Consider the following 14592-nt stretch of genomic DNA (forward strand, 5'->3'; position numbering starts at 1 on the left):
GCCCCTCTCTTTCTCATCTCCATGTTGGGCTCCTCTGTCTCTCGTCTCCATGTTGGGCTCCTCTGTCTCTTGTCTACATGTTGGGCCCCTCTCTCTCTCTCGTCTCCATGTTGGGCCCCTCTCTCTCTCTCTCGTCTCCATGTTGGGCCCCTCTCTCGTCTCCATGTTGGGCCCCTCTGTCTCTCTCGTCTCCATGTTGGGCCCCTCTGTCTCTCTCGTCTCCATGTTGGGCCCCTCTGTCTCTCGTCTCCATGTTGGGCCCCTTTCTCTCTCTCTCTCTCTCGTCTCCATGTTGGGCCCCTCTCACTCTCCCTCGTCTCCATGTTGGGCCCCACTGTCTCTCTCGTCTCCATGTTGGGCCCCTCTGTCTCTCTCGTCTCCATGTTGGGCCCCTCTGTCTCTCTCGTCTCCATGTTGGGCCCCTCTGTCTTTCTCGTCTCCATGTTGGGCCCCTCTGTCTCTCTCGTCTCCATGTTGGGCCCCTCTGTCTCTCTCGTCTCCATGTTGGGCCCCTCTGTCTCTCTCGTCTCCATGTTGGGCCCCTCAGTTTCTCTCGTCTCCATGTTGGGCCCCTCTGTCTCTCTCGTCTCCATGTTGGGCCCCTCTGTCTCTCTCGTCTCCATGTTGGGCCCCTCTGTCTCTCTCGTCTCCATGTTGGGCCCCCCTCTCTCTCTCTCGTCTCCATGTTGGGCCCTTCTCTCTCTCTCTTGTCTCCATGTTGGGCCCCTCTCTCTCTCGTCTCCATGTTGGGCTCCTCTCTCTCTCTCTCGTCTCCATGTTGGGCTCCTCTCTCTCGTCCCCATGTTGGGCCCCTCTCTCTCTCTCGTGTCCATGTTGGGCCCCTCTCTCTCTCTCGTCTCCATGTTGGGCCCCTCTCTCTCTCTCGTCTCCATGTTGTGCCCCTCTCTCTCTCTCTCTCGTCTCCATGTTGGGCCCCTCTGTCTCTCTCGTCTCCATGTTGGGCCCCTCTCTCTCTCGTCTCCATGTTGGGCCCCTCTCTCTCTCGTCTCCATGTTGGGCCCCTCTCTCTCGTCTCCATGTTGGTCCCCATGTAGTTCTGGGATTTTGCTGGCACAGGAGATGCTGGTTGCGCAGACATTGTCCCCGGGGTCAGACAGGGAATGTGCTGAGTGCGGATGAGGTGATGTCTCCTCGGGGATCTGGTTAATTCCTCCCCTTTGATCATGTGACCCTCTCTGTGGGTATATAGAGGGCAGCTGCACATCGTGGTCTTTAAGTCTGAGTCTGGCTTCCCGTCTCCACTATGGACATCACTATTCAGCCCCCCTGGTTCAAGCGAACCCTGAACCCCTTCAGTCGCCTCTTCGATCAGATCTTTGGGGAGGGGATGTTGGATTACGACCTGTTCCCCTTCTTCTCCTCCACCATCAGCCCCTACTACAGGCAGTCTCTCTTCAGGGGGTACATGGATTCCGGGGTCTCTGAGGTGAGGGCGAGCGGGTAATGTAGAATGGGCACAAAATCTCCTGTGGTCTCCATTATTGGCCCATGTCCTGGGAGCCTCCAGCCCATCCCTCATTGTCTTTAATTGCCCCTGGGGCCCCTCGTTGTCTATAATTGCCCCTGGGGCCCCGCGTTGTCTCTAATTGCCCCTGGGGCCCCTCGTTGTCTATAATTGCCCCTGGGGCCCCTCGTTGTCTATAATTGCCCCTGGGGCCCCTCGTTGTCTATAATTGCCCCTGGGGCCCCTCTTTGTCTATAATTGCCCCTGGGGCCCCTCGTTGTCTATAATTGCCCCTGGGGCCCCTCGTTGTCTATAATTGCCCCTTGGGGTTTTCTCTTGGTGCCTTGTTGTATTGATCATGGTAATATCCGGGCCCCTTCCAGGTGGTGACCTCTGACCTTCCGCCTCTCATTACAGGTGCGCTCCGACCGGGAACGTTTTGTCATTAACTTGGACGTGAAACATTTCTCCCCTGAGGATCTGACGGTCAAAATTATGGATGATTTTGTGGAGATCCATGGAAAACATAATGAAAGACAGGTGGGTGATGGACGAAGCCTGTGATGGATGATGGATGTGTCCTCAGGGTAGAGCCTGTGATGGATGATTGATGTGTCCTCAGGGTAGAGCCTGTGATGAGATGATGGATGATTGATGTGTCCTCAGGGTAGATCCTGTGATGGATGATTGATGTATCCTCAGGGTAGATCCTGTGATAGATGATTGATGTGTCCTCAGGGTAGAGCCTGTGATGGATTATTGATGTGTCCTCAGGGTAGAGCCTGTGATGAGATGATGGATGATTGATGTGTCCTCAGGGTAGAGCCTGTGATGGATGATTGATGTGTCCTCAGGGTAGATCCTGTGATGGATGATTGATATGCCCTCAGGGTAGAGCCTGTGATGGATGATTGATGTGTCCTCAGGGTAGAGCCTGTGATGGATGATTGATGTATCCTCAGGGTAGAGCCTGTTATGGATGATTGATGTGTCCTCAGGGTAGAGCCTGTGATGGATGATTGATGTGTCCTCAGGGTAGAGCCTGTGATGGATGATTGATATGCCCTCAGGGTAGAGCCTGTGATGGATGATTGATGTGTCCTCAGGGTAGAGCCTGTGATGGATGATTGATGTGTCCTCGGGGTAGAGCCTGTGATGGATGATTGATATGCCCTCAGGGTAGAGCCTGTGATGGATGATTGATGTGTCCTCAGGGTAGAGCCTGTGATGGATGATTGATGTGTCCTCAGGGTAGAGCCTGTGATGGATGATGGATGTGTCCTCAGGGTAGAGCCTGTGATGGATGATGGATGTGTCCTCAGGGTAGAGCCTGTGATGGATGATTGATGTGTCCTCAGGGTAGAGCCTGTGATGGATGATTGATGTGTCCTCAGGGTAGAGCCTGTGATGGATGATTGATGTGTCCTCAGGGTAGAGCCTGTGATGGATGATTGATGTGTCCTCAGGGTAGAGCCTGTGATGGATGATTGATGTGTCCTCAGGGTAGAGCCTGTGATGGATGATGGATGTGTCCTCAGGGTAGATCCTGTGATGGATGATTGATGTGTCCTCAGGGTAGAGCCTGTGATGGATGATTGATGTGTCCTCAGGGTAGAGTCTGTGATGGATGATTGATGTGTCCTCAGGGTAGAGTCTGTGATGGATGATGGATGTGTCCTCAGGGTAGAGCCTGTGATGGATGATTGATGTGTCCTCAGGGTAGATCCTGTGATGGATGATTGATTTGTCCTCAGGGTAGAGCCTGTGATGGATGATTGATGTGTCCTCAGGGTAGAGCCTGTGATGGATGATTGATGTCCTCAGGGTAGAGCCTGTGATGAGATGATGGATGATTGATGTGTCCTCAGGGTAGAGCCTGTGATGGATGATTGATGTGTCCTCAGGGTAGATCCTGTGATGGATGATTGATGTGTCCTCAGGGTAGATCCTGTAATGGATGATTGATATGCCCTCAGGGTAGAGCCTGTGATGGATGATTGATGTGTCCTCAGGGTAGAGCCTGTGATGGATGATTGATGTGTCCTCAGGGTAGAGTCTGTGATGGATGATGGATGTGTCCTCAGGGTAGAGCCTGTGATGGATGATTGATGTGTCCTCAGGGTAGATCCTGTGATGGATGATTGATTTGTCCTCAGGGTAGAGCCTGTGATGGATGATTGATGTGTCCTCAGGGTAGAGCCTGTGATGGATGATTGATGTCCTCAGGGTAGAGCCTGTGATGAGATGATGGATGATTGATGTATCCTCAGGGTAGAGCCTGTTATGGATGATTGATGTGTCCTCAGGGTAGAGCCTGTGATGGATGATTGATGTGTCCTCAGGGTAGAGCCTGTGATGGATGATTGATATGCCCTCAGGGTAGAGCCTGTGATGGATGATTGATGTGTCCTCAGGGTAGAGCCTGTGATGGATGATTGATGTGTCCTCGGGGTAGAGCCTGTGATGGATGATTGATATGCCCTCAGGGTAGAGCCTGTGATGGATGATTGATGTGTCCTCAGGGTAGAGCCTGTGATGGATGATTGATGTGTCCTCAGGGTAGAGCCTGTGATGGATGATGGATGTGTCCTCAGGGTAGAGCCTGTGATGGATGATGGATGTGTCCTCAGGGTAGAGCCTGTGATGGATGATTGATGTGTCCTCAGGGTAGAGCCTGTGATGGATGATTGATGTGTCCTCAGGGTAGAGCCTGTGATGGATGATTGATGTGTCCTCAGGGTAGAGCCTGTGATGGATGATTGATGTGTCCTCAGGGTAGAGCCTGTGATGGATGATTGATGTGTCCTCAGGGTAGAGCCTGTGATGGATGATTGATGTGTCCTCAGGGTAGATCCTGTGATGGATGATTGATGTGTCCTCAGGGTAGAGCCTGTGATGGATGATTGATGTGTCCTCAGGGTAGAGTCTGTGATGGATGATTGATGTGTCCTCAGGGTAGAGTCTGTGATGGATGATGGATGTGTCCTCAGGGTAGAGCCTGTGATGGATGATTGATGTGTCCTCAGGGTAGATCCTGTGATGGATGATTGATTTGTCCTCAGGGTAGAGCCTGTGATGGATGATTGATGTGTCCTCAGGGTAGAGCCTGTGATGGATGATTGATGTCCTCAGGGTAGAGCCTGTGATGAGATGATGGATGATTGATGTGTCCTCAGGGTAGAGCCTGTGATGGATGATTGATGTGTCCTCAGGGTAGATCCTGTGATGGATGATTGATGTGTCCTCAGGGTAGATCCTGTAATGGATGATTGATGTGTCCTCAGGGTAGAGCCTGTGATGGATGATTGATGTGTCCTCAGGGTAGAGCCTGTAATGGATGATTGATGTGTCCTCAGGGTAGAGCCTGTGATGGATGATTGATGTGTCCTCAGGGTAGAGCCTGTGATGGATGATTGATGTGTCCTCAGGGTAGAGCCTGTGATGGATGTTTGATGTCCTCAGGGTAGAGCCTGTGATGGATGATTGATGTGTCCTCTCGGTAGAGCCTGTGATGGATGATGGATGATTGATGTGTCCTCAGAGTAGAGCCTGTGATGGATGATTGATGTGTCCTCAGGGTAGAGCCTGTGATGGATGATTGATGTGTCCTCAGGGGAGAGCCTGTGATGGATGATGGGTGTGTCCTCAGGGTAGAGCCTGTGATGGATGATTGATGTGTCCTCAGGGTAGATCATGTGATGGATGATTGATGTGTCCTCAGGGTAGATCCTGTGATGGATGATTGATGTGTCCTCAGGGTAGAGCCTGTGATGGATGATTGATGTGTCCTCAGGGTAGAGCCTGTGATGGATGATTGATGTGTCCTCAGGGTAGAGCCTGTGATGGATGATTGATGTGTCCTCAGGGTAGAGCCTGTGATGGATGATTGATATGCGCTCAGGGTAGAGCCTGTGATGGATGATGGATGTGTCCTCAGGGTAGAGCCTGTGATGGATGATTGATGTGTCCTCAGGGTAGATCCTGTGATGGATGATTGATTTGTCCTCAGGGTAGAGCCTGTGATGGATGATTGATGTGTCCTCAGGGTAGAGCCTGTGATGGATGATTGATGTCCTCAGGGTAGAGCCTGTGATGAGATGATGGATGATTGATGTGTCCTCAGGGTAGAGCCTGTGATGGATGATTGATGTGTCCTCAGGGTAGATCCTGTGATGGATGATTGATGTGTCCTCAGGGTAGATCCTGTAATGGATGATTGATGTGTCCTCAGGGTAGAGCCTGTGATGGATGATTGATGTGTCCTCAGGGTAGAGCCTGTAATGGATGATTGATGTGTCCTCAGGGTAGAGCCTGTGATGGATGATTGATGTGTCCTCAGGGTAGAGCCTGTGATGGATGATTGATGTGTCCTCAGGGTAGAGCCTGTGATGGATGATTGATGTGTCCTCAGGGTAGAGCCTGTGATGGATGATTGATGATTGATGTGTCCTCAGGGTAGAGCCTGTGATGGATGATTGATGTGTCCTCAGGGTAGAGCCTGTGATGGATGATTGATGTGTCCTCTCGGTAGAGCCTGTGATGGATGATGGATGATTGATGTGTCCTCAGAGTAGAGCCTGTGATGGATGATTGATGTGTCCTCAGGGTAGAGCCTGTGATGGATGATTGATGATTGATGTGTCCTCAGGGTAGAGCCTGTGATGGATGATTGATGTGTCCTCAGGGTAGAGCCTGTGATGGATGATTGATGTGTCCTCAGGGTAGAGCCTGTGATGGATGATTGATATGCCCTCAGGGTAGAGCCTGTGATGGATGATTGATGTGTCCTCAGGGTAGAGCCTGTGATGGATGATTGATGTGTCCTCAGGGTAGAGCCTGTGATGGATGATTGATGTGTCCTCAGGGTAGAGCCTGTGATGGATGATTGATGTGTCCTCAGGGTAGAGCCTGTGATGGATGATTGATGTGTCCTCAGGGTAGATCCTGTGATGGATGATTGATTTGTCCTCAGGGTAGAGCCTGTGATGGATGATTGATGTGTCCTCAGGGTAGAGCCTGTGATGGATGATTGATGTGTCCTCAGGGTAGAGCCTGTGATGGATGATTGATGTGTCCTCAGGGTAGAGCCTGTGATGGATGATTGATGTGTCCTCAGGGTAGAGCCTGTGATGGATGATTGATGTATCCTCAGGGTGGAGCCTGTGATGGATGATTGATGTCCTCAGGGTAGAGCCTGTGATGGATGATTGATGTGTCCTCAGGGTAGATCCTGTGATAGATGATTGATGTGTCCTCAGGGTAGAGCCTGTGATGGATGATTGATGTCCTCAGGGTAGAGCCTGTGATGAGATGATGGATGATTGATGTGTCCTCAGGGTAGAGCCTGTGATGGATGTTTGATGTCCTCAGGGTAGAGCCTGTGATGGATGATTGATGTGTCCTCAGGGTAGAGCCTGTGATGGATGATTGATGTGTCTTTAGGGTAGAGCCTGTGATGGATGATTGATGTGTCCTCAGGGTAGAGCCTGTGATGGATGATTGATGATTGATGTGTCCTCAGGGTAGAGCCTGTGATGGATGATTGATGTGTCCTCAGGATAGAGCCTGTGATGGATGATTGATGTGTCCTCAGGGTAGAGCCTGTGATGGATGATTGATGTGTCCTCAGGGTAGAGCCTGTGATGGATGATTGATGTGTCCTCAGGGTAGAGCCTGTGATGGATGATTGATGTGTCCTCAGGGTAGAGCCTGTGATGGATGATTGATGTGTCCTCAGGGTAGAGCCTGTGATGGATGATTGATGTGTCCTCAGGGTAGAGCCTGTGATGGATGATTGATGTGTCCTCAGGGTAGAGCCTGTGATGGATGATTGATGTGTCCTCAGGGTAGAGCCTGTGATGGATGATTGATGTGTCCTCAGGGTAGAGCCTGTGATGGATGATTGATGTGTCCTCAGGGTAGATCCTGTAATGGATGATTGATGTGTCCTCAGGGTAGAGCCTGTGATGGATGATTGATGTGTCCTCAGGGTAGATCCTGTGATGGATGATTGATATGCCCTCAGGGTAGAGCCTGTGATGGATGATTGATGTGTCCTCAGGGTAGAGCCTGTGATGGATCATTGATGTGTCCTCAGGATAGAGCCTGTGATGGATGATTGATGTGTCCTCAGGGTAGAGCCTGTGATGGATGATTGATGTGTCCTCAGGGTAGAGCCTGTGATGGATGATTGATGTGTCCTCAGGGTAGAGCCTGTGATGGATGATTGATGTGTCCTCAGGGTAGAGCCTGTGATGGATGATTGATGTGCCCTCAGGGTAGATCCTGTGATGGATGATTGATGTGTCCTCAGGGTAGAGCCTGTAATGGATGATTGATGTGTCCTCAGGGTAGAGCCTGTGATGGATGATTGATGTGTCCTCAGGGTAGAGCCTGTGATGGATGATTGATGTGTCCTCAGGGTAGAGCCTGTGATGGATGATTGATGTGTCCTCAGGGTAGAGCCTGTGATGGATGATTGATGTCCTCAGGGTAGAGCCTGTGATGGATGATTGATGTCCTCAGGGTTGAGCCTGTGATGGATGATTGATGTGTCCTCAGGATAGAGCCTGTGATGGATGATGGATGTGTCCTCAGGGTAGAGCCTGTGATGGATGATTGATGTATCCTCAGGGTGGAGCCTGTGATGGATGATGGATGTGTCCTCAGGGTAGAGCCTGTGATGGATGATTGATGTCCTCAGGGTAGAGCCTGTGATGGATGATTGATGTGTCCTCAGGGTAGATCCTGTGATGGATGTTTGATGTCCTTAGGGTAGAGCCTGTGATGGATGATTGATGTGTCCTCAGGGTAGAGCCTGTGATGGATGATTGATGTGTCTTTAGGGTAGAGCCTGTGATGGATGATTGATGTGTCCTCAGGGTAGAGCCTGTGATGGATGATTGATGATTGATGTGTCCTCAGGGTAGATCCTGTGATGGATGATTGATGTGTCCTCAGGGTAGAGCCTGTGATGAGATGATGGATGATTGATGTGTCCTCAGGGTAGATCCTGTAATGGATGATTGATGTGTCCTCAGGGTAGAGCCTGTGATGTCTGATTGATGTGTCCTCAGGGTAGATCCTGTGATGGATGATTGATATGCCCTCAGGGTAGAGCCTGTGATGGATGATTGATATGCCCTCAGGGTAGAGCCTGTGATGGATGATGGATGTGTCCTCAGGGTAGAGCCTGTGATGGATGATTGATGTGTCCTCAGGGTAGAGCCTGTGATGGATGATTGATGTGCCCTCAGGGTAGATCCTGTGATGGATGATTGATGTGTCCTCAGGGTAGAGCCTGTAATGGATGATTGATGTGTCCTCAGGGTAGAGCCTGTGATGGATGATTGATGTGTCCTCAGGGTAGAGCCTGTGATGGATGATTGATGTGTCCTCAGGGTAGAGCCTGTGATGGATGATTGATGTGTCCTCAGGGTAGAGCCTGTGATGGATGATTGATGTCCTCAGGGTAGAGCCTGTGATGGATGATTGATGTCCTCAGGGTTGAGCCTGTGATGGATGATTGATGTGTCCTCAGGATAGAGCCTGTGATGGATGATTGATGTATCCTCAGGGTGGAGCCTGTGATGGATGATGGATGTGTCCTCAGGGTAGAGCCTGTGATGGATGATTGATGTGTCCTCAGGGTAGAGCCTGTGATGGATGATTGATGTGTCCTCAGGGTAGAGCCTGTGATGGATGATTGATGTCCTCAGGGTAGAGCCTGTGATGGATGATTGATGTGTCCTCAGGGTAGATCCTGTGATGGATGTTTGATGTCCTTAGGGTAGAGCCTGTGATGGATGATTGATGTGTCCTCAGGGTAGAGCCTGTGATGGATGATTGATGTGTCTTTAGGGTAGAGCCTGTGATGGATGATTGATGTCCTCAGGGTAGAGCCTGTGATGGATGATTGATGTGTCCTCAGGGTAGAGCCTGTGATGGATGATTGATGATTGATGTGTCCTCAGGGTAGAGCCTGTGATGGATGATTGATGTGTCCTCAGGATAGAGCCTGTGATGGATGATTGATGTGTCCTCAGGGTAGAGCCTGTGATGGATGATTGATGTGTCCTCAGGGTAGAGCCTGTGATGGATGATTGATGTGTCCTCAAGGTAGAGCCTGTGATGGATGATTGATGTGTCCTCAGGGTAGAGCCTGTGATGGATCATTGATGTGTCCTCAGGGTAGAGCCTGTGATGGATGATTGATGTGTCCTCAGGGTAGATCATGTGATGGATGATTGATGTGTCCTCCGGGTAGATCCTGTGATGGATGATTGATGTGTCCTCAGGGTAGAGCCTGTGATGGATGATTGATGTGTCCTCAGGGTAGATCATGTGATGGATGATTGATGTGTCCTCCGGGTAGATCCTGTGATGGATGATTGATGTGTCCTCAGGGTAGAGCCTGTGATGGATGATTGATGTGTCCTCAGGGTAGAGCCTGTGATGGATGATTGATGTGTCCTCAGGGTAGAGCCTGTGATGGATGATTGATGTGTCCTCAGGGTAGAGCCTGTGATGGATCATTGATGTGTCCTCAGGGTAGAGCCTGTGATGGATGATTGATGTGTCCTCAGGGTAGATCATGTGATGGATGATTGATGTGTCCTCCGGGTAGATCCTGTGATGGATGATTGATGTGTCCTCAGGGTAGAGCCTGTGATGGATGATTGATGTGTCCTCAGGGTAGAGCCTGTGATGGATGATTGATGTGTCCTCAGGGTAGAGCCTGTGATGGATGATTGATGTGTCCTCAGGGTAGCCTTCTTTAAGGGTCTATTCACACTTACAGTATTTTGCACAGATTTGATGCACAGGATTTTCTGCTGCAGATTTTCATGTAAACGGAATGACTGATCACAGCTGGATATCCTGTATGTGTGAACAGACTAACAATGATGACACCAGATCTATGTATTATTATACTTGTTCTTTCTGTTTATGATCACGTGCTGTGGGGTTCATGGCCACACCCCTCATGACATCACACCCCGCCTCCTTAATGCACATCTATGGGAGGGGTGTAGCGGGTTCTTGGTGACTCCAGATCTATGTATTATTCTATTCGTTCTCTCTGTTCAGGACGATCACGGATTCATCTCACGGGAGTTTCATCGCCGTTACCGCCTCCCCCAGAACGTGGACCATTCGTCAGTCAGCTGCTCCCTCTCCGGTGACGGCATCTTGACCTTCTCTGGTCCTAAACTTCTCTCCAACCTGGATTCAAGCCACAGCGAGAGACCCATCCCTGTATCCCGTGATGAGAAACCTACCTCCGCTCCCTCCTCCTAAACCGCCACCTACCTGTCGTCATCAGTTCTACTTTCCTTTACCCCCATTGTCTCCCCTGTGACCACGGGGCCAAACAAGCAATAAAGATTATATCGTTATATCAGCGCCCACTGTCTGCGTCTCAATGTATGAGGAGGAGTTGGCAGCGGGGCCCTTGGTAAGTTCCCTTTTACTCATCTAGAATCAATGGGGATAGAAGGAAAAGGGCCAAACTACGCAAGGGCCACACTCCAACGCAACCTACACAGGAAGGGTTCTTTACAGGTGAAGTGAAGCATCCATGAGGGGGTGGGCACAGAGTTAATGAAATAGAGGGGGCAAAGACTACACAGGTGGGGCAGATGATACTGGTTGTAGATCTAAGAGAAGGCAATGAAATGGTAAAACCAGTAAGACGTAAGATTAATCCAAAGTGTCTAATGAACTCCAAGAACTGGGTTTACACAGCCGAGACCGCCGACCCCTACACAACAGCCGAGACCGCCGACCCCTACACAACAGCCCAGACCGCCGACCCCTACACAACAGCCCAGACCGCCGACCGCTACACAACAGCCCAGACCACCGACCCCTACACACACAACAGCCCAGACCGCCGACCGCTACACAACAGCCCAGACCGCCGACCCCTACACAGCCAAGATCACCGACCCCTACACAGCCAAGATCACCGATTCAACTTCACTTAGAGTCCGGACAAAATAGTTTTGGAAAGATCCTTCTGATTCCTTGGAGTCCTGAGTCCCATTCCAGACTTGTCCAGGGAAGCGGCACAATGAGTTTTGCTGTAGACCGGCTCGTGTCTAGAGGTAAGTACCGAGGGTGCAGACACTTGGCCCAATCTAAACCTATTCACGTAGGAGAACAGCTGGGCTATAACCGGCACCATGTGACACTGATGCCAATTCCCCTTCGTAACACAACATGGAGACATTCACCGAGAACCAACCACTCCAGGCGTGTCACTAGTGTGAGGAGTAAAGAGTGGCTGCAGAGGCCCCCCATATAAACACCAGCGTAGGTCACCGACTATCAGGAGTCAAATCATAAATGCCGAGAACCACAACACTAAACCCCATAATGGAAAGGAGCAGCATCCAAGGAGGTGAGGAGCAGCATCCAAGGGGTTAAGACATACAAACAGGTTTATACTGGAAACGCACAAGAACGGTCATAACCTTCTGCCACATTTAAGACATACGGACACTACTGTCCAAAAAGGGGCGTGGCCTCCAAAAGGCGTGTGGCTTCTCTTAACGGGCATAAGATGCAAAAAAGTGATCCAAAAATACTACAGAATTCTGGTGCAGCTTAAGTCAACTAGTATTGGTGAAAACTAAGACGAGACGGTTCAAGAACAAACCGGAGCCTCCGAGGTAAATCTGGGCCCTCAGACTGTGACTATAAGGCAACGTTCACACTACAGAAAAACTCTGTGCGGACAGAGACTGCGGGCACCGGAATAATACACCAGCACTAGGACCGCACAGGACCACACCATCTCAGACAGATATGCAGTCCGTGCGGAGTCAAGAAAGAATGGACAGGTTTGTTTTCTCTGCGGACACGGACTCTGGAATTTCTGTGCCGGAAACATCTGGCCCGGAAATACCGCCGTGTGCGCAACGCAGCAGAATCCCAGCGAATTCAACGCGACTGCAGCGGAATCTCCAGGCGAGAACATGGCCTAAGGCAGAGATGGTAAATCTGGGCGTCTCATAAGAGGGTTCCAGGCAAGACTGGAGGAGTGAGATGGTGCCCAAAGATGAGGCCAAATAATTGTGGAAGGAGGGCGATGGTGCCCAAAGATGAGGCCAGATAATTGTGGAAGGAGGGCGATGGTGCCCAAAGATGAGGCCCGATAATTGTGGAAGGAGGGCGATGGTGCCCAAAGATGAGGCCTGATAATTGTGGAAGGAGGGCGATGGTTCCCTAAAGATGAGTCCAGATAATTGTGGAAGGAGGGTGATGGTGCCCAAAGATGAGGCCAGATAATTGTGGAAGGAGGGCGATGGTGCCCAAAGATGAGGCCTGATAATTGTGGAAGGAGGGCGATGGTGCCCAAAGATGAGGCCTGATAATTGTGGAAGGAGGGCGATGGTGCCCAAAGATGAGGCCCGATAATTGTGGAAGGAGGGCGATGGTTCCATAAAGATGAGGCCCGATAATTGTGGAAGGAGGGCGATGGTGCCCAAAGATGAGGCCCAATAATTGTGGAAGGAGGGCGATGGTTCCCTAAAGATGAGGCCAGATAATTGTGGAAGGAGGGTGATGGTTCTCAAAGATGAGGCCAGATAATTGTGGAAGGAGGGCGATGGTTCTCAAAGATGAGGCCAGATAATTGTGGAAGGAGGGCGATGGTTCCCTAAAGATGAGGCCCGATAATTGTGGAAGGAGGGCGATGGTTCCCTAAAGATGAGGCCCGATAATTGTGGAAGGAGGGCGATGGTTCCCTAAAGATGAGGCCAGATAATTGTGGAAGGAGGGTGATGGTGCCCAAAGATGAGGCCAGATAATTGTGGAAGGAGGGTGATGGTGCCCAAAGATGAGGCCAGATAATTGTGGAAGGAGGGTGATGGTGCCCAAAGATGAGGCCAGATAATTGTGGAAGGAGGGTGATGGTGCCCAAAGATGAGGCCAGATAATTGTGGAAGGAGGGTGATGGTGCCCAAAGATGAGGCCAGATAATTGTGGAAGGAGGGCGATGGTTCCCTAAAGATGAGACCAGATAATTGTGGAAGGAGGGCGATGGTTCCCTAAAGATGAGGCCCGATAATTGTGGAAGGAGGGCGATGGTGCCCAAAGATGAGGCCCGATAATTGTGGAAGGAGGGCAATGGTTCCCTAAAGATGAGGCCAGATAATTGTGGAAGGAGGGTGATGGTTCTCAAAGATGAGGCCAGATAATTGTGGAAGGAGGGCGATGGTTCTGAAAGATGAGGCCAGATAATTGTGGAAGGAGGGCGATGGTTCCCTAAAGATGAGGCCAGATAATTGTGGAAGGAGGGCGATGGTGCCCAAAGATGAGGCCAGATAATTGTGGAAGGAGGCGATGGTGCCCAAAGATGAGGCCTGATAATTGTGGAAGGAGGGCGATGGTTCCATAAAGATGAGGCCCGATAATTGTGGAAGGAGGGCGATGGTGCCCAAAGATGAGGCCCGATAATTGTGGAAGGAGGGCGATGGTTCCCTAAAGATGAGGCCAGATAATTGTGGAAGGAGGGTGATGGTTCCCAAAGATGAGGCCAGATAATTGTGGAAGGAGGGCGATGGTTCCCTAAAGATGAGGCCCGATAATTGTGGAAGGTGATGGTTCCCTAAAGATGAGGCCCGATAATTGTGGAAGGAGGGCGATGGTTCCCTAAAGATGAGGCCAGATAATTGTGGAAGGAGGGTGATGGTGCCCAAAGATGAGGCCAGATAATTGTGGAAGGAGGGTGATGGTGCCCAAAGATGAGGCCAGATAATTGTGGAAGGAGGGTGATGGTGCCCAAAGATGAGGCCAGATAATTGTGGAAGGAGGGTGATGGTGCCCAAAGATGAGGCCAGATAATTGTGGAAGGAGGGTGATGGTGCCCAAAGATGAGGCCAGATAATTGTGGAAGGAGGGTGATGGTTCCCTAAAGATGAGACCAGATAATTGTGGAAGGAGGGCGATGGTTCCCTAAAGATGAGGCCCGATAATTGTGGAAGGAGGGCGATGGTTCCCTAAAGATGAGGCCCGATAATTGTGGAAGGAGGGCGATGGTTCCCTAAAGATGAGGCCCGATAATTGTGGAAGGAGGGTGATGGTGCCCAAAGATGAGGCCTGATAATTGTGGAAGGAGG

General features: G+C 50.6%; 1 protein-coding gene across 2 annotated transcripts in view; it reads left to right on the top strand.

Annotated features, from left to right (window-relative positions):
- The window catches only part of LOC130325822 (alpha-crystallin A chain), a 91024-nt gene extending 80160 nt beyond the window's left edge, over positions 1-10864 (top strand). The window contains exons 1-3 of one of the 2 annotated variants that reach the window (XM_056553328.1): positions 1068-1447; positions 1883-2005; positions 10556-10864. In XM_056553328.1, the coding sequence (XP_056409303.1) occupies positions 1265-1447; positions 1883-2005; positions 10556-10765 (516 nt within the window). In that variant the 5' untranslated portion in view covers positions 1068-1264 and the 3' untranslated portion in view covers positions 10766-10864. Of the gene's footprint in view, positions 1-1067; positions 1448-1882; positions 2006-10555 lie in introns of those variants that run through there. The other variant, XM_056553329.1, reaches the window with a different exon arrangement.
- The last annotated feature ends 3728 nt before the right edge of the window (positions 10865-14592 follow it).

This window comes from Hyla sarda, unplaced genomic scaffold (genome assembly GCF_029499605.1).
Source record: "Hyla sarda isolate aHylSar1 unplaced genomic scaffold, aHylSar1.hap1 scaffold_276, whole genome shotgun sequence".
Taxonomy (NCBI): domain Eukaryota; kingdom Metazoa; phylum Chordata; class Amphibia; order Anura; family Hylidae; genus Hyla; species Hyla sarda.